Source organism: Lepidochelys kempii, chromosome 1 (genome assembly GCF_965140285.1).
Source record: "Lepidochelys kempii isolate rLepKem1 chromosome 1, rLepKem1.hap1, whole genome shotgun sequence".
Classification (NCBI taxonomy): Eukaryota; Metazoa; Chordata; order Testudines; family Cheloniidae; genus Lepidochelys; species Lepidochelys kempii.
The window spans coordinates 62664331-62684264 of record NC_136380.1 but is presented as its reverse complement, the minus strand read 5'-3'; the positions used below and the strand labels follow the sequence as shown (position 1 = coordinate 62684264).

Here is a 19934-nt window from a genome sequence, read left to right as displayed (position 1 = left end):
GTGGGTGGGGCTGTGTCAGACCCATGCTCAGAAACCTCACCTAGCTGCATGAAGCTCAGCATCCTCCCCTGCTTCCTACCCTCATCCCTCCCCATACAAGGGGAGGGGTCATTGTACAGGGAGCTGCTCCCCCTATCCACTCAACCCCCGTGCTTCCAGACCTCCTATACCCAGACACCCCCGCTTAGCCTCGCCCTCCATACCCAAAAAACCCATTGAACCTCAACCACTGTACCCGGAGCCCCCCTGCACCCAGACCCCCCGCCTCCAGACCCTCACCCCTGCACCCAGGCCAGTCCCCACTGAGCTCCCTGCACTCAAACCCCCACCTTGATGCATCACCCTGAGCCCCCACATCCAGACCCCCACATCCAGACTGACAGATGCTGAATTTCTTAGAGGCTAATTTTAATGAATTTTTAACTCACACTAATTACTGGACTTGTAAATTCTCAGAAAATCCATTCTGTGCCCCCGAAATAAACAACAATTTTGTGGAGGCTGTGTACATAAAACAGAGGATTAATTTGTACTTTAAATGCAAAATGGAACTCGGCATTAACTATGGAGCAGTAACTGGTGTCTCCATAAGGGAAGAAAAATGGTCTTGTGCTTGGGTCTTGTGATTCCCTATTCTGTGCCATAAAATTCCTGTGGCTTTTGGCAAATTGTTTTAATCCCTGTCCCTCATTTTTGTCATCTGTAAAAAGGAAATCCTTAGTTTGTAACGGTTCTGGGGCTTAATTCAATTTTGAGATTTATGGGGAAGGCATTATAAGTGAAGTATTATGATGTCTGCCTGCTGCAGCCAGTGGAGTTGAGAGCTTTTCAAAGAGAAGTACACAAGAACCTTTTATAACGGAAAATGTTAGGGAATCTAAATATAGGAGATGTTACTAGCTTCCCTGTTTTAAGCAAACATCCTGAACTTTCCAGATTTACAGAATAAGTCCAATGAGAATTGTAAGTTAGCTAGTTCTAGATGAGAGAAACTCAAAATGTACATATTGTTGTCTTAACAGACAGCTTACAAGATAAAATAAAGATTTTTTTTTCCAAAGGAAATCTTTATACTGTTTCAATATATGGTATGTAAGTGGTGGCAAAAGTATTGATATATTAGCTAGAAAAATTACATAGTGTATAAATCAGAGGTGGGCCACATCCGGCCTGCTGGCCACATCCGGCCTGGCTCCTGGCCCCTCCCCTGCTGTTCCCCCTTCCCCGCAGCCTCAGTTTACTGTGCTGCCGGTGCAATGCTCTGGGTGGTGGGGCTGCAAGCTTCTGGGGCGGCACGGCTGCAGAACCATGGCCTGATCTGGTGCTCTGTGCTGCGTGGCTGCCTGTCTGTCCTGATGCAGCCGTGCCACCAGCCACTGGTGCCCCAGGCAGCGCGGTAAGGGGGCAGGGAGCAGGGTGGGATTGGATAGAGGGCAGGGGAGTTTGGGGGTGGTCGGGGCCAGGGGTGTGGCTTGGGTTGGGGCAGTCGGAGGGTGGGGAACAGGGGGATTGAATGGGGGCAGGGGTCCCGGGGGAGGGAGGGCAGTCAGGAAGGAGAGGAGGGGTTGGATGGGGCGATGGAGGGCAGTTACAGGCGGGGCTTCCAGGGGCAGTCAGGGAGCGGGGGGGGGGCAGTCAGGAGGGAGAGGGAGGTTGGATGGGGGGGGCAGTTAGGGCAGGGGGGTCCAGAGGCGGTCGGGACAGAGAGCAGGGGGGTTGGATGGGGCAGGGGTCCCTGGGGGCCGTCAGGGAACTGGGGGGTTGAATGGGGCAGGAGTCCCGGGGGAACCATCGGGGGCAAGAATCGGGGGAGTCGAATAGGGGGCAGGGGCTGGGCCATGCCTGGCTGTTGCGGGAGGCACAGCAATTTCAGAAACGCGATGCGGCCCTCAGGCCAAACAGTTTGCCCGCCCCTGGTATAAATCAATAAAAATAAGTATGAAATAATAAAAAGATAGCAAGAATATACAATAGAATCTAAGACTGTAGAAAAATCATAAGTTATTGCATTTCAGAAGTAGTACAGTAGATTGTATAATCAATGCATACACACGGGGCAACGTTGAGATCATGTATTCAACCTTAAAGTGTGATTATACTCTGAAAAATGACTGGAGAATAGCATCACGTTACTCCATAGATCTGTTCCTATATATATCCAGAGGCATATGGCTGACCAAATGTACAAAGCCAATCAGTTACCCCTGTGTAACCTTCCTGAAGGTAATGAGTAAGGTTGCACTAATGAAACTGAGGCTTGTCAGTGTAACTTGCAATGACTGGTGATGTTTCACCTTTATGACTGGTGATGTTTAAGAAAGTGTTTTGAGTTTGCAGGATTAGTGACATCTGGTAAATTAAGCAAATTCGATGTTACATGCCATTTTATCAGTCATTTTTCAGAGCAGAACTGCACTACTTTACTGCAATTTTGCCATAACCTGACTATTGAGCATTAAAATTTCTAACCTTAACAATACATTAATACTCATTTTTGGATTCTAATAGTACTTTGCACTTAGTGCCCTTTAGCAGTGTAGGTCTGAAATCCCCTGACTAAGGAGGGCAAACATTATTGTCCCTATGAGAACTATGCCTGTGGGGTAACTGAAGTATATAGATTTTCTTGTCCCAGGTCACACAGTGAGTTGCAGAACTGAGAACAGAACTCAGCTAAACTTGGTTCTAATTGTGTGGTCAATCCACTAGATTACAGCAGCCTATTTATTAACAGCTTTATAGGTTGAAATAATGGGAAATTGTGCTCTTTAAGAGTTTGATATAAAAATTATTTGAAATATAAATAATCTTATTTCTCAATTATTATGTAATTTTCAGGGCCTCTGACTGCCTAATTTTTATTCCCATCGCTTTTTCTTCTCTAGTGCAGTTCTGTGCACCACTTCTGCAACATATGTAGGCTTTGATTTTTCCGTGATTGAAGAGTAAAAATTACAATATTTAGGGGAGTCCCCCCACAAGACTATAGTTAGGCTGAGACCTGGCATTCCTGCACAGATAGTGGAGTTAGGTTCTTGGAGCCTTTGGCTAAAAAGGAGGCAATGGGGTGGAAGTATGTATTAGCCTCTGCTCTTGGAGACTTAGGCTAAAAAGAAAAGGCGGGGGCAGTATGTATTTGCCTTCTCTGCTGAAATTTTGTATCACTAAACAGTGTTACCCTATAGCGTTCTTTAGTGGAGTGACAAAAAGCTGCCTTCTTCTGTCTTCTCTTGAAGTGGTAAATGTTGCTGCAAATGGTGGCTACATTTTCCACGTCAACGAATTTTAAAAAAGCTAAACCATACAGCTTCAAATACAAATGTTCCTCTTCAAACCAGAAGGAACTCTGCTACTGTGCTGGCACAATGCTTCCATAAGTGGCTATTTGCTGGTAAGGTACACACTTAATTTAGTTGAAGTACATATTTTATCTTCCTGTCATTGAAAGGAGCAGCTTTATGTAGCATTTGTAAATTGACATGTCCCTGAGTATAACACATTGAACAGCTTTGGAAAAACAAAAAATGCAGAGTTTTTGGATCTCACCAGAATGAGGAATTATTTTAATAATACTCTGTATAGATTCATAGTTACAACAAATATTATATATTTTGTCATTGGTCGTAAATAACCATTTTCCGGGAATCATTTTTCCCTGTTCACTGGTGGAAAACCAGTTAAATGTGTGTAAGGCTTTGTCTATAATGAAAAGTTATATTAGCATAGCTACATCAATTAGAGGTGTGAGGGAAGAGGGCTTCCGTTGACCTAGCTAATGCCATTCGGAGAGGTGATATTCCTACGCTGACAGAAAACCCCTTCTGTCAGGGTAGTGCTGGCATAGCTACGCTGACATAACTGTGCTGATACAGTCTCTGTAGTGTATATGGCAGGAACTGCTGAGTTTTGGAACAGACAAAAACTGTCAGTATTCCTTCACTGTACTGGCTGCGCTTTTTTTTTTTTTAATACAAAAGAGGTGTACTTCCTTAAATGTCTTAAAAGGCTTATTAAAATGTTACATCCCAAAAGGTGCAATTGTGTGTTGTGTCCACAAGATGGTGAAAACCTCTAGTTTTAAATTGTCTGAAGTCAGTGCAAACTGATCATTTACAATCTGAATTTGACACTATGGTAAGCACTTTAATTTATTTCTACAGTCCATCTGCTGACAAGGCCAAGATTAGAACAGCTCATAGGAGAATCATGATTTTGAATCACCCTGATAAAGGTACACTGTTTTCATTAATATTGGGTGGAAAGAACATACTACGAGCTCCTTTCAGTTTACTTAAACTGGTTGTAGCTAGCCATTTATGTAATTCATGAAATTATGTGCTGTATATTTAGTAGTGAGACTTACAGGTAAGCTTTTATATGTTGTTGTTTTCTCTAATAAATAAAGCAGACCGATATCCAAGCTCCATATGCCATAGTAGCACTAGGTTACTCTGCTGCCTTCTGAGCTCATTTTCTAGATCAGCACTTCACTAGTTAGTTTTTCAGGAGCTCTGAAGAAGGCAAAACACTAGCCATGAAGTTCCCACTTACATTACACAAAAATGCTTGAACTGGGTTTTTTCTGGCCATAAATATATGAGCACACAAGTCTCTGAGGGACAAGTGCTATAATCATTAAATATATCAGATTCTGGGTTTCTTAAACCCATCCTGGAAAACTGTAAAGCTGGGCACAGTTGCTTTAATTGGCCAGGTTTTTAATGTAAATTTATCTTACAGAAAGGCTTATTATAACTTTAACTACACTACAGCTGCTTGAGAAAGAGAGCGCCCATATGTTCATTCCTGTTTCTACTTTTCAATAACAGATGGTAGAATTGCACTGTATTTCAAAAGTCAAAAGGGGGAAGTGAAGTTTTTTATTTCTTGTTGACAGATTCACAGGATTTTGTTCCTAACAATCATAATAAAAAGATAACTGACCGCTGGCAATATAAGGTGTTGAGTAAGCACTTTTCTTTCAGCTGCCTTATCTCCTTAGATTGCTAACGGCTAAACAGTCTTGCTTAGATGTTGTCTGTCATTCTGCTTTTTAATTTGTTTTTCTGTAAAGTAGGTATACTGAAAATAGGAAAGGAATTCTCTGTTATATTTGTAATATATTATGATGGTCAGAGCTACAGTTTAGAGTACAGTATGTTAAAAGTTTTGATTAATAAACATTATCCTTTGTATTGCAGTGGCACCCAGAGATCCCCATCAGGATCTTGGTTCCTTTGGGCTGGGTGCTGTACCAACATATTAAGACAATCGCTGTTCTGAAGATGATATACACTGAAGTCTCCCACTCCCACAATTGATAGCATCTGAGCTGACAGTTGCACTTGCCTGGGGCTCTGTAGACTTCAACAGGGCATCGTGTAGACTCAGCAACCCACCTGTGCGCTACCAATTGCAGAATTGGGGCCATAGTTCCTAATCCTGCATCTGCACAGGCAGGCCCATATACCCACTTAGAACTCCTTTGACTTCATTAGTGGCAGGGTTGAAGCCAAAGATAATACACAACTGTAGCAGATAAATGGAGTTAGTGGAAAAGGACAACAATGGAAACTGATTAAAACTACAGTTATATAGGCTAGTTATGAGAGAACTAAGGGATCCGAAGACACAATTTTAAATAAATAAATCAAAATCAAATGTTTTTAGAGAAATAATATGCACAGCGAAAGCCACAAAAATTGTTGCACGGAGTATCCAAACTAAAATTACAAATTGAATTGCATGATACAAGTTTCTCTCTCATTGGAAGGCAATGAAATAGGTTGTGCACTTGATGTAAATGTAGCAAAAAACGCTTTTAGCAAATTTGACTTTATTTTGAGAGAATTCACTTTTGGCATTTAAACAGTGCATAGTTAGTATTTCTCTAGCTTGTATTGCTTTTTGCAGTTATTTTATTTTTCATGCCTCTGCTCTCAAAGGGGAATAGACAAGCTATATTCAGTTCAGTAATCCCCACTCCTTACTGAAACCCAATTTATCAGAAAAACTTTACATATGTATTGGTAAGCATTCTCCCCCCTCTGCCCCTCCCAACCCCCCCCCCCCCCCCCAAACACACAAACACAACACAGCACACACTTAAAAAATATGGACTTCACTCAGTTGTTTCTGTATTAAATCTGGAAATAGGGTTGCCAACTGTCTAATCACACAAATCCAAATGCCTTGCTCTGCACCTTCTCCGATGCCCCGCCCTGCTCACTCCATCCCCACTCCCTTCGTCGATCGCTCTCCCCCACCCTCACTCACTTTCAGTGGGCTGGGGCAGCAGGTTGGGGTGCAGGAGGGGGTATGGGCTCTGTGGGGTGGGGCCAAGGGGTTCAGAGTGTGGGAGGGAGCTCTGAGCTGAGCCTGGGGTGGAGGGCTGAGGTAGGGGGTTGGAGTGCAGGAGGTAGTGTGGGGTGTAGGCTCCAGCCGGGAGGCGCTTACCTCGGGCAGCTACCGGTCGGCGGCGCAGCTGGGCTAAGAGGGCCACAGGGACATGTCAGCCACTTTAGGGAGCGTTGCAGTCTTAGCCCCGCTGCCGCCACCAGACTTTCAGCACCTAAAATCTCCCAGTTCGGCTTTGGTAGCCTCCGGGAGATAGGGCATGATTCCGGGAGACTCCCAGTAGTTGGCAACCCTATCTGGGAATGAGTTTGTAGTGGTTTAGACTCCTGATCTAAAAGTCACAGTGAAGTTCTCCAGTCTTCGAAGGCCCACCTCCTTCTGTTGCCAGGCATCTAGAACTGATACTTGTCCTTTCTGTATCCTTAAATGTTGTTCATAATTTTTCATTCATAAGAACAGATGCTTAGGAAAAGGTTGTTCAGGGCACAGTGATGTTTAAACCACATTTTAGTGTACAAAGATAGAGGTTTCAGAGTAGCAGCCATGTTAGTCTGTATCCACAAAAAGAAAAGGAGGACTTGTGGCACCTTAGAGACTAACCAATTTATTTGAGCATAAGCTTTTGTGAGCTACAGCTCACTTCATCAGATGCATACTGTGGAAAATACAGTGGGGAGATTTATATACACAGAGAACATGAAACAATGGGTGTTACTGTACAGACTGTAACAAGAGTGATCAGGTAAGGTGAGCTATTACCAGCAGGAGAGCGGGGGGGGGGGAAATCTTTTGTAGTGATAATCAAGGTGGGCGGGCCATTTCCAGCAGTTGACAAAAACGTCTGAGGAACAGTGGGGGGAGAGGGTAGGATAAACATGGGGAAATAGTTTTATTTTGTGTAATGACACATCCACTCCCAGTCTTTATTCAAGTCTAAGTTAATTGTATCCAGTTCGCAAATTAATTCCAATTCAGCAGTCTCTTGTTGGAGTCTGTTTTTGAAGTTTTTTTGTTGAAGAATTGCCACTTTTAGGTCTGTAATCGAGTGATCAAAGAGATTGAAGTGTTCTCCGACTGGTTTTTGAACGTTATAATTCTTAACGTCTGATTTGTGTCCATTTATTCTTTTACGTAGAGACTGTCCAGTTTGGCCAACATACGCCATCCTTGCCACTGTGGATGTAGAAGCCCCCTACACCAACATTCCACACAAAGATGGACTACAAGCCATCAGGAACAGCATCCCCGATAATGTCCCAGCAAACCTTGTGGCTGAACTTCATGACTTTGTCCTCACCCATAACTATTTCACGTTAGGGGACAATGTATACCTTCAAATCAGCGGCATTGCTATGGGTACCCGCATGGCCCCAGAGTATGCCAACATTTTTATGGCTGACTTAGAACAACGCTTCCTCAGCTCTCGTCCCCTAATGCCCCTATTCTACTTGCGCTACATTGATGACATCTTCATCATCTGGACCCATGGAAAAGAAGCCCTTGAGGAATTCCAGCATGATTTCAACAATTTCCATCCCACCATCAACCTGAGCCTGGATCAGTCCACACAAGAGATCCACTTCCTGGACACTACAGTGCTAATAAGCGATGGTCACATAAACACCACCCTATACCGGAAACCTACTGACCGCTATGCCTACCTACATGCCTCCAGCTTTCATCCAGACCACACCATACAATCCATTGTCTACAGCCAAGCTCTGCGATACAACCACATTTGCTCCAACCCCTCAGACAGAGACAAACACCTACAAGATCTCTATCAAGCATTCTTACAACTACAGTACCCACCTGCTGAAGTGAAGAAACAGATTGACAGAGCCAGAAGAGTACCCAGAAGTTACCTACTACAGGACAGTCCTAACAAAGAAAATAACAGAACACCACTAGCCATCACCTTCAGCCCCCAGCTAAAACCTCTCCAACGCATCATCAAGGATCTACAACCTATCCTGAAGGACGAGCCATCACTCTCACAGATCTTGGGAGACAGACCAGTCCTTGCTTACAGACGGCCCCCCAACCTGAAGCAAATGCTCACCAGCAGCCACACAACAGAACCACTAACCCAGGAACCTATCCTTGCAACAAAGCCTGTTGCCAACTATGTCCACATATCTATTCAGGGGACACCATTATAGGGCCTAATCACATCAGCCACACTATCAGAGGCTCGTTCACCTGCACATCTACCAATACGATATATGCCATCATGTGCCAGCAATGCCCCTCTGCCATGTACATTGGCCAAACTGGACAGTCTCTACATAAAAGAATAAATGGACACAAATCAGACGTCGAGAATTATAACGTTCAAAAACCAGTCAGAGAACACTTCAATCTCTTTGGTCACTCAATTACAGACCTAAAAGTGGCAATTCTTCAATAAAAAAACTTCAAAACAGACTCCAACAAGAGACTGCTGAATTGGAATTAATTTGCAAACTGGATACAATTAACTTAGGCTTGAATAAAGACTGGGAGTGGATGTGTCATTACACAAAATAAAACTATTTCCCCATGTTTATCCTACACCCCCCCACCCCCACTGTTCCTCAGACGTTTTTGTTAACTGCTGGAAATGGCCCACCCACCTTGATTATCACTACAAAAGATTTTTTCCCCTCCGCTTTCCTGCTGGTAATAGCTCACCTTACCTGATCACTCTTGTTACAGTCTGTATAGTAACGCCCATTGTTTCATCTTCTCTGTGTATATAAATCTCCCCACTGTATTTTCCACTGCATGCATCCAATGAAGTGAGCTGTAGCTCACAAAAGCTTATGCTCAAATAAATTGGTTAGTCTCTAAGGTGCCACAAGTCCTCCTTTTCTTTTTAAAGATAGAGCTGTGTTCTAGTGAGTGATGATACTGATACAGACCTTATAATGTTGTTTTTGGTGACTGTAGGCAGATGGTTGACACTCAAGGGGAGAGTAAAAAAACAAACACAAGGACCACTGAACTGTAATCAGATTGTTAGATGGAGCATAAAGCAATGACACTGTTCAGGACCAGAAGTTAGAAGGAGTACTGTGTTTAAATAGCTTTAATGTGACATCTTTTGGCTGGTATTTCTCTGTCTCTGAATCTAGAATGGAATAGGCTTGGTGTATGTTCTTAATGATTCTATATCAAAAATTGGCTTATAACATTTTTGCCTCTGATGATTTCCTGGGGGGAAAAGATCCTAGCTGTTCTCATTAGATGATCTGTTCAGGGTAGCTGACCTTGCTTAACAGGTGCAGGAACAATGCATTCAGTCTAAATACTAAGATGATTTGAGAGAATAATTTTAGACTGTTCATGACGACTTCACTTTGATAGGAGAGTGCTGCTCTGCATTATTTTTCACAGTGATTAAGATTTTATTGCATGTTTGTTCTGTTTACTTATCCACTAGTTTAATTTATCTCTGACATTTTCACGTAAGCTTATGAATGATTTTTTTGGAGAGGGAGGAAACTAATAAAACACATCACCAATAATTTAAGGGATGCTCTAAGTTAAATGGTTTTTGTATTTCATACTGATATAAATCTATTTTTCTCCCTTTTTTTCAGGTGGATCTCCATACTTAGCAACAAAAATAAATGAAGCAAAAGATTTGTTAGAATCCAGCACCAAAAATTAATGTCCAAGGACTTCTGTGATAGAACTTTTTATATATTCCTTTCTACTGGAAATCCTGTAGATATATTGTGCAATAGCTGCGTGCTGCTCTATATAGTTGCATAACACTGGATCAAATATTCAGTTATCTATCTTCATTATTAAAGATCTAAGACTATTTAAAAAGCAAACTGATACATTTTACAATAAGTCTCATTTCTAGTATTTTTTTCCCCCTCAATCTGTTTTGGCTCTTTGGAAGCATTGAAGCTGGTTCTTCATTGACTGTTCTTTAAAAATGGTTTGTTACAGGTTTGTGCAATAGGGCTGGACTTCTGGAACTTATTTTTTTAAAATGGAAACATTTGTCTGTATTATAATATAGGCTTTATTTATATATTTATTTATTGATAATGGTGATACTGTATAGCGCTGTCACTTGAAGTGGCTCTAGAAGGTAAAACTGAAAGGCTTGCCACATGTTGGATTCCTTTCTTTTGATGTGCAGCATAGATGCCATTTCAAAGTTGCTGGTTGGGACGAAATGACTTGAAGATTACGCCAAAATGCTGGTTTCCTTATCTCTGTATTTGAGGGACGTAGAAGTGTAAAGGAGAATATCGGCCTGATTTTTTAAATTTTTTTTTTAAGGTGCTTAGACCTTTTCCATGTTAAGACCGCTTTGAGAAAGATAGCTTTCCTTAAACTCACTGTCTGTTTATGCCTCACTGCACTGCTGGCCTTTGGGAAAACCAGTGCCACAACTCCCTTTGTGAGGACTCGAGATCAGTTTACAAATATATGGGGCAGTGGCATTCAAGATTCATTCATGGTACTAGTGTGACTGTAGGTTCCCCCTCAATCAGCTGCCTGCAACCGAGCTAACTCCTCTGAGTAGCCCGCGTTACCTCTTCCCACAAGGAAGAGCAACAAAATTCCATGAGACGTCATCCTAGAAGATTAAGAACAGGAGATTCCTGTTTTCTAATTCAGCACTGACTAGCATCCCTTTTGTGACCATGGTCAACTTATTTAATTGTTATGCCTTAGTTTCTCTATAAAATACTAGCCAGAGGGAAGAGAGTTGGGACAGTTACTATTGGTAACATGTAATGTGGTAACATTCAGTAGAATACAGAGTGCCTAATGGCCCCTAGGTATCCATCTTACTTGGACAGTTTGTTCCTGGGAGAACTCTTGGTTTTTGTTTTTGTTTTTTTTTAAATATTGGCAGCTAGCCACAACCCTCCACAGCTGGGCTCCACTTCTGTAACTAGAGGCTCTGGGGTGTCTTGTCTTCCCATTCTTACCTAGATACACACACTTTGTGTTAAAATGTGTCAATTAAGCAGAACACAGCCCCATTATACTAATCTTCCTCAAAATCCTTAGATTAGTCCTCTATGTAGCACAGTGATCATGGTTAATAGGAGTCTGATGATGGGGAAGAGTGTGAAACTGTTTTGCCAGCCCACCCAAAAAAATGCTAAGGCCAGCTTTGAAAGAAACCTTGAAGGTTAGGTCATCTAGTCATGCTTCCTGCCAGTCACAGATGCAGGATGTGTACGAGACTGCATGGATTAACTTAGATCAATGTGATGAAAATCATGATTTAAATCACCAAGTCAAAAGCCTCAATTTAAATAATCTATTTTAATAATTTTTCCATTTCTACTTGTTTTCTAAAGAGAGGTGCATTTTTATTGGTTGGTATAACGATTAAAACATGTTGATTTACAAATTAATGGAACCTTTATACTAAATTTGGTGCATCTTTTTCTACGTGCAAACACAGTGTAACAATGTACATTTATTTAAGCAATTATATAGCTTAATATTTGCAGTTTCTTATTAACTTCATTTTTAGTATGTCAGAAAATGGTGAATGATATGATATATTGCTTTTGTACGAGATAATTAACTTTTGGTCATTTTGGGTCGAGCTGAATTAGGACGGTAACTGAAATTTAATTAAACACAAAATAGCTATAACATTTATTTTTATTAAACAAAACAACCTTAAATGTTTTGGCTCCATAAACTTCTCTTATCAAAACATATTTCACATTTACAGCTAAATTATAGTAAGTTTAGGCCCTAACATATTTTGTATTGCATTCAGATTTCATTTTAAACAGGCTTATTTTTTTAAACATTAAATAACTAAAAAATCCAATTAAATCAAAATATTTTTTTTATTTTTATCCACATTTCTGTGAGATTGTGGGTCACATGATACATTTAAAATTAGAATAGATAAAGCACTGAAGATCATATTGAAGGGGAGACTCCTGATCTGGCATGGACATAGACTATATAACTAATAGGCTTCTGCCATCTAACTGGTTTTCTAATGCAAGATGAAAGCAGACCAGGAAATCTATTACATTTTTAAAGCAACGTGCCTGTACTTCAGTGAGTCCTTAAGTGTCACTTTTGAAAAAGAATAGTAGCAATTTCAAATAGACTTAAGATTAGCTGTACCTTTCACTGATCTAGTGTGCATTAGGAAAAAAAATGGTCAAAGTTTTCTGTCCCTGATTTTTATAGATCGAATCTGTAATTGATCCGGACCATCGCCCAAAAGCAAAACTGCTCTGCATGGTAGACAGCAAAAGTATTCCCTCTAATGATTTTATGAGCTGACTAGCTATTGTTCCCACATGAGAGCTTTTTTTCTTGTTGCTGAGCGAAAATTTTTATAAAAAACTCACATTTTAAAAATATCAATTGAAACAAATATAATAACTGTTAATTTTGCTCTGTTCTTAATTAACTTCTCAGGGCTTTCCAAGAAATAAGTTTTTTTTTTTTTCTCCCAGATTATAGTTGTTTATTTTATTTCAAGTGACTTGAATCTTTCCTACCAGATCCGCTGCCTGTACCAAATTGCTTTCCAGGCAGCATGTGTGTCATGTCATATTGATTTTTTTTTCTCTCCACATTTTCTTCTTCTTAGTTCAGTTGTTCTGTTTTCTTTGAAATAGCTCCCACCTGTCCCATTTGAGACTTGTCTCCCCAACCCATTCAGCCAGGCATAAGTCTGACGGTCACTGGGGTCTCACTGAAATCTGATGGGTCCAATGAAATATGGGACTTGACAGATATAGAGTAGCATGAGCATCATCATTGTGTGCTCTGGCGCATGTGTAGCAGCACAAGCTGGTCAATAACTCTGCACATGTGGGTGAGCAGTAGAAGAAAACTAAAGCTGATATTTTGTCTATTAAATCATATTTGGAAGTAAAAAAGCAGGGGAGTGAAATGAAATAACAATTGAGTCTGTCAGACTTAGCTCGTGATTTCCTAGCTTTGATCAGTGCATTAAGACATGTAGGTATTTTTTCCTTAAAATTAAACACGTACAAACAAACTTTCAAAAAACGAGTGAAATCATGTAAAATTATCTTGAATTCTAAAGGAACCATCTGGTCTATCAAGCAGATGTTATATATACTGTCTAACCTAACAGTAAGCGCATGGGAAATAGTATTGGCTTAACTTTTCTGTATATGTGTATGTCATCCCAAGTTTTGAGCTCTCTGGGGCCTGGAAGGTCTTTGTAGTGTGCTTGTACAGCTCCTAATATGCTGAAGCTTGTTTGGGGTCCTTAGGCTCTGTTGAAACAGAAATAAGTAGATACATTGTTTTACAATACATGCCCTTCAAATTACTATTTTATAATAGTGGAACTATGTACTCTCAAAGGGCCATATCCTGCCATGAGCAAAACTCACTAGCAAGAAAAATGTATGAAGAGCCTCCTCCATTAAAGCACTGAGCCCCCATTTATTTAATAGAATATGACTTGCCAGTCTCTGCACTTGCTTGTCTGCCTGGTCTTCGCTACAATTCCCAGGACACTCTTCTGGAACTTGGCAATCTTCTTAGCAATTGGTTCTGCTGACTTAGTACATTTCAGGAACGGATTCTGAGTGTCTCCTGGGAGATCCTGAACATTTGCAGGTCTTCCTAAGCTCAGTGGGATTTGAGAATGGTGACCACCTCACACAGTTGGAGTCCTTAGGGAGAAAAAAGTGCATATCTGAATTGGTTATTTGGTTTGTTTTTGCCTAACTTGGTGTCTTTATGTATATTTGAGGGCAACTAGAGGATTAACAAATCCTCAGTCTCTTAAGTGTTCATCTTTTGATTACCGTAACCAAATTGCTTACGAAGAAGTTTATGATCAAGTGCTTGGTAATAACTTAAACTTCTCATAATTGTATTCATAATACACTCTTTAGGATGATGACCACTTTTATCAGATTTTTTGGTGTGTGCAGTAGCTTTTTTCTCCTTGTGTCTTCAGTATATGCACAAAGGTGGTTTTTTTTCCTCTTTTTGTTGGCAAGCAGCAGAATAGACTGGCACCCGTTTTGCCCACTGCAGCCTCCAGAACTTCCAGTTTGAATAGAGATTAAATTAACATTGCTGTTTTTGGCTTCACAACAAAAGCATTGGCTTGTATAGTGCTGAGATGTCTTTGTTTGTGAATCGGCATAATCAATGATGTCAGTACAACCATGAGACTTGTGTTTTCTTGTTTAACTGTTGCAGTCAACCAACAAAATACATAAGCACATGACTTCTTAGGATTCCATAAAGAGTTTGTTTGGTTTGTAACATTTGTTATATAGTACTGGAATTCATAAAACAAAAACCCAACAGAAATTTAGAATCCAAATAGGCTTTCTAAAGCAGATAATTACAGTTTAAAAGGAAGTAAAACTTCCACTTTGAAATGTGTGCTTGCAGTTTCACAAACACCTCCCCTTGTGCCCTTGCCAAAAAATAAACAAAATCCTAGTTAAAAGTTCCACTTTAATTATTTTCATTTAAACTTAAACTGAGAAGTCATTTGGAGATTACTGGAATTCAATTTTTTTCTTAAATAATTTAATGCTCTTGGACCAATATCTTTAAACCAAGTTACTGTTCAAAACAAATGTTTACAGGATAGTTAAAAGCACACTCTATATTTAAATTGATTAATAAGCATTGCAGTATTACTACTTCCTTCAATTTGGGGCAATACATACCAATGTTTTAGAATGAGAAAATACTGTTTTGATATTAGTATTATCAAATATACTGAGCATTATGTATGGTACAGATAGTAGTTGGTGTATAACCTCCTATGACAGTAAATTATCGTTATTGTACTATTATATTTCCTGATTCCTATTTATACTAATTCATACAAGGAGGGGATTGTGTTTTTTAAAAAATATTGCATGTAAAACTCTTTTAACCGGTGTCAAAGCATCTCTCACAGGATAGTTTTGTGGTGTTAAAATATTGTATAAAGCCTGGCTTTGGAAGTACGGACTTCCACCAGTTCATGGAATTTTATTCATGAGCCTTCAGTGTTATGTATGTATCTGCAATTGTGCAAATAGCAACTTACTGTGAAAAATATGAGTCTACACAGTATTACAATGACTATAATCAGAAATATAAAGGGAAATCCAATGTTAAAAATAGATGGCTGGCATAAAAACAGCAGAACATGCTTTCCTGGGAAAACAATCTGTAGAGTATGTGTGGGGAGGGTGGTTTATTATTATTTATTATTTTAAGTCATACGCTGTAATGTTCAAGGCTACAGTTGAATATGAAATCCTGTTCTAAATAGCCTTGACTATTCAAAGAAAAGCACAGTAGCTAAGATTTGGTGGACTGGTGCAATAATACATTAATGTATTAGAACCAGTGCTCCAGAGGATTCTGAGTCAAGCCTTGGAGTCAGTGGTCAGGTCAATACTTTGTTCTCAGTGTTGAGTCGTGAGGGGTTTTTCTTGGCTCAGGTTGTACCAAGAAGAGGAAAATCTGGCTTGTAAAGCTGCCCTTGACCTAAAATAAACAGAAATCTCTGTTGGAACCATGAGCACCTAGTTAGTGGAGTTCAGCAGCAGGCCAGCCAGTAATTGTTTAGTGCTTCCCTCACTGGCATCAATGAGAATTACTGTAGTATAAATTGCTTTAGGGGACAAATTGATCAACTAAGGGAGGTTTAAAGATTTGAGTGTTTTAGGTTACTGACAGCAATTCAGGTTTCGGAATTAAGTGATTGAATACAATGGTCATAGTTAGATTTTCTTTAGCCACAATAGGGGGAGAAACAATGGGATTTCCCATTTTATCAGGCTTTAAAATGAAAGCTTTCAAGTGTTTGTACTGATCTCAATATATTATTTAACCCCCAATTGACATTGTTCTCCACAGCACATAAATACCATTTCAACAGGGGCCTTAAAAATATGTGAGAGCCCAGTTGCTAAATGCCGGCATAACATCTACACCTTGCTTACGTGCTCAGTTGGACTCTTCGTACATTTATTTTACACAATTAAGTTTTCCCCTGTACAGTAAGTCACTTTAGGTCTTGCACTCCACCTACTTCATTAAGAACACAATCCTGCAGATGTTACTGGGACTCCTGCCTTCACTTCAAGCTATATTCTCACATACAGTATTAATGTGCTTCATGTCCAAGATCTCTCAGTGCAGCTGCTATACTTATAATCTTATGAGACACCTTCTGTTTCAGAAAATGCACCAAAATGGTTTTAGCTACCCCAACTTTTTTGGACAGAATAATAAAAATGATTGTTATTGCAACTACAGCAGAAATGGTTGTATGTAGGTCTGTTCATTAATGAAAACTCAAATATAACATTATGAAGTTTTTCACTAAAAGTACACTATTATGTATTAAAGCGTGGTTCTATTTATGAAAAATTACTATGTAAATGAGCATTTGTTATATATTTTTGTTAAGTTTTTCTATTTTATTCCTGTTAACTGTTCGTGCTGCAGATTTAACACTGAATAAGTTGAATTCTCTTCCTTCCCCTATACTGTTGCCTCACCCCATTCCCACCCGCCACTCCTGCCAGGGAGTGGGGTCAAGGTGTGGGGGCTTCCCATGCTCCACCTGCCAAAACCCTGCACCCTGACCCCACTCCTTTGCAGGAGCACTGGGCAGAGCAGGTCGGGGTGCAGGGGCTCCCAATTAGCTGGAGCCCCTGGGCACAGACCCTGTTGGCCAAGTGGCTAATCTGCCATTGATAGTAGGGAGGTTCAGAAGCCAGTAAGTTGAGTGGGGAGCCACCTAAACTAACTAGAGAGAAATGCAAAGAAAAGGGGTGGGATTTGGGCCCAAGTCCTCATTAGTATTTTTGTGCCTGATAGATGGGCCAAAAATAGGCCCCTCCCTACACTCAGGATCCTCAGCAGTGAACCCTCTCCAGATCAACCCTTTTGGGGGTGGATGAGAGGAGGAAAGAGAGAGATGCTTCAGAAAATAGCCCAGTAGCACAGTGATTAGGGTTACTCCCCTGAGATGTGGGAGTTCAGGATTCAAATTCTAGCACTACCTGATTTGGAGCAGGAACTTGCACTTGGGTCTCCCACATTCCACATAGGATATTCTGGGGTGGGTATCTCAGTGTCTCATGTTGGAGTTGTTCCACTTTGTATAACTCTTCATTGGGCCAGAGAGAGACCAATTCTCCAACCCAGTGGTGAGGGCACTCACCTGGGATGTAGGAGGGTCAGGTTCAAGTCTCACACTGAATACTTTGGAGCGAAGTGGCACCTAAGTACGTTTTTGGGCCTGCTCTTAAGTTTCTGTTACGGCTATAAAGAAAACCATTAAAATGTGACACTAGAGAAATCAATGTGGCAGTGGCTGCTGGAGTTGGTAGAGTTCGAGACAATAGCTCAGAGATGTGAAACTCATTATTCAATTCAACGGTTGTTAATTCAGATGATATTTTAAATGTCAGCATTGTTAGCTTTTCTTAACTATTTCTTCAAAGTCTGTAAAAAAGGAGAATAAGTATCATAATATGAAGACATTTTGGTTAGGGTCACTGGGGCAACACTCTACTCTTCGGAAAATGCCATGAGAGACATATAGTGGAGGTTTGTCCCAGGTGGACCTGGCTGAAATTTTAGGAACTCAGAAGTTTGTCTTAGCTCTTGTCTACACTGGAGGTGCGGGGGGGGGGGGATCTACTCTACATGGTGTCTTCAATACGGTGAGTCGACTGCTGCCACTCCCTGGTTGACTCTGCCTGCACCTCTCACGGCGCTGGAGTACAGGAGTCAACGGGAGAGTGATCGGGGGTTGATTTATCGCATCTAGTCTAGATGTGATAGATTGACCCCCACTGGATTGATTGCCTGCCGATCCGGTGGGTAGTGTAGACATACCCTTAACGCTGGAGAGTTTTAGTGACCCTACAGAATGTAAAATTGGTGTATGCTGCAAAAGTACCTTTATTGGTGGCTGCTTGGTGCCCAACACTTTTGAAAGTCAGGCCACTTGTTTAGGTGATAGATTTAGGAGCCTAACTTTAGGTGCCTCCCCCTTTTTATTTTTTAAAGTCGTGGCTTATGTAGGTAGGTTCTTATTTCAAAGACTCATCCACAGTAAATTGCGCAAGACAGCCTCAGAAGAATGGAGGATTGAGCTGACCTTCTGAACTTAGGGATCTGAACTTGTGGTTCCAGGAAGTCTACACAGAGAAACCTGAAGGTTAACTCACTAGCAAGTAGTGTAATGGCTTTGGAATACTGGATACAATAAGAACTGTCTAGTGCACAGCTGCTGTTATCAACAATCCCTAATGCATGACTATTAGCCCTTTTAAATTCTACTTATAATTTTAAATATGAAACAGAATGATACAAAAGCCACTAATGATAGCAATCGGCAGAGGACCTAGTTGCACAGTAGAGAAGACAAAAATTATAGTTACAGAAGCTATGGTCAGTGTATGCCCAAAAAGAAGGGAGAAGAACAAGATCATTAATTTGCAAAAATACCTTAATTGTTCCCTTGACAAACACATGAAGAAAACTGCTATCAAACTTTATAGTGATCTAGTATAAAGAATAAACAGCAACAGTATGAAGGGGCAAAATGACAGAACAAAAGGAAAAAATAATAATTTAAATTAAAGAACTAGTCTGTACCAGGAGGTGCTAATCTGACTCACATTTTCACCAAATTTATAATCCAGTTTATGTCAGCTTTAGTGGAGGTGGCTAATGATTCTACTCATACATGAACTAATTTTCCTTTAACAAACATAGGTAGATGGAAGAAGCTATAGTCCTATAGTGAATTACCCATCCCTTTGCCCCCGATTTTATAGAGTATTGCTTGTGTCATGAATATAAAGGGAAGGGTAAACACCTTTAAAATCCCTCCTGGCTAGAGGAAAAACCCTTCCTCCTGTAAAGGATTAAGAAGCTAGGATAACCTTGCTGGCACCTGACCAAAATGACCAATGAGGAGACGAGATACTTTCAAAGCTGGAGGGAGGCAGGGGGAGAAACAAAGGTTCTCTCTGTCTGTGTGATGCTTTTGCCGGGAACAGAACACGAATGGAGTCTTAGAACTTACTTAGTAAGTAATCTAGCTAGATATGCGTTAGATTCTGTTTTGTTTAAATGGCTGAGAAAATAAGCTGTGCTGAATGGAATGTAGATTCCTGTTTTTGTGTCTTTTTGTAACTTAAGGTTTTGCCTAGAGGGATTCTCTATGTTTTGAATCTGATTACCCCGTAAGGTATTTACCATCCTGATTTTACAGAGGTGATTCTTTTACTTTTTCTTCAGTTAAAATTCTTGTTTTAAGAACCTGATTGCTTTTTCATTTTTCTTAAGACCCAAGGGTTTGGGTCTGTGTTCACCTATGCAAATTGGTGAGGATTTTTATCAAGCCTTCCCCTGGAAAGGGGGTGTAGGGTTTTGGGAGGATTTTAGGGTGAAAGACATTTCCAAGCAGGCTCTTTCCCTGTTATATATCTGTTAGATGCTTGGTGGTGGCAGCAATAAAGTCCAAGGGAAAAAGGGAAATAGTTTGTACCTTGGGGAAGTTTTAACCTAAGCTGGTAAAAATAAGCTTAGGGGGTTTTCATGCAGGT

General features: G+C 40.5%; 1 protein-coding gene across 4 annotated transcripts in view; it reads left to right on the top strand.

Annotated features, from left to right (window-relative positions):
- DNAJC15 (DnaJ heat shock protein family (Hsp40) member C15) overlaps window positions 1–17896 on the top strand; it is a 54717-nt gene extending 36821 nt beyond the window's left edge. For 2 of the 4 annotated variants that reach the window (XM_073345439.2, XM_073345450.2), the window contains exons 5-6: window positions 4161–4231; window positions 9942–17896. In XM_073345439.2, coding sequence (XP_073201540.1) covers window positions 4161–4231; window positions 9942–10012 — 142 coding nt within the window. In that variant the 3' untranslated portion in view covers window positions 10013–17896. Of the gene's footprint in view, window positions 1–4160; window positions 4232–7492; window positions 9163–9941 lie in introns of those variants that run through there. The other 2 variants (XM_073345420.2, XM_073345430.2) reach the window with 2 other exon arrangements.
- The last annotated feature ends 2038 nt before the right edge of the window (window positions 17897–19934 follow it).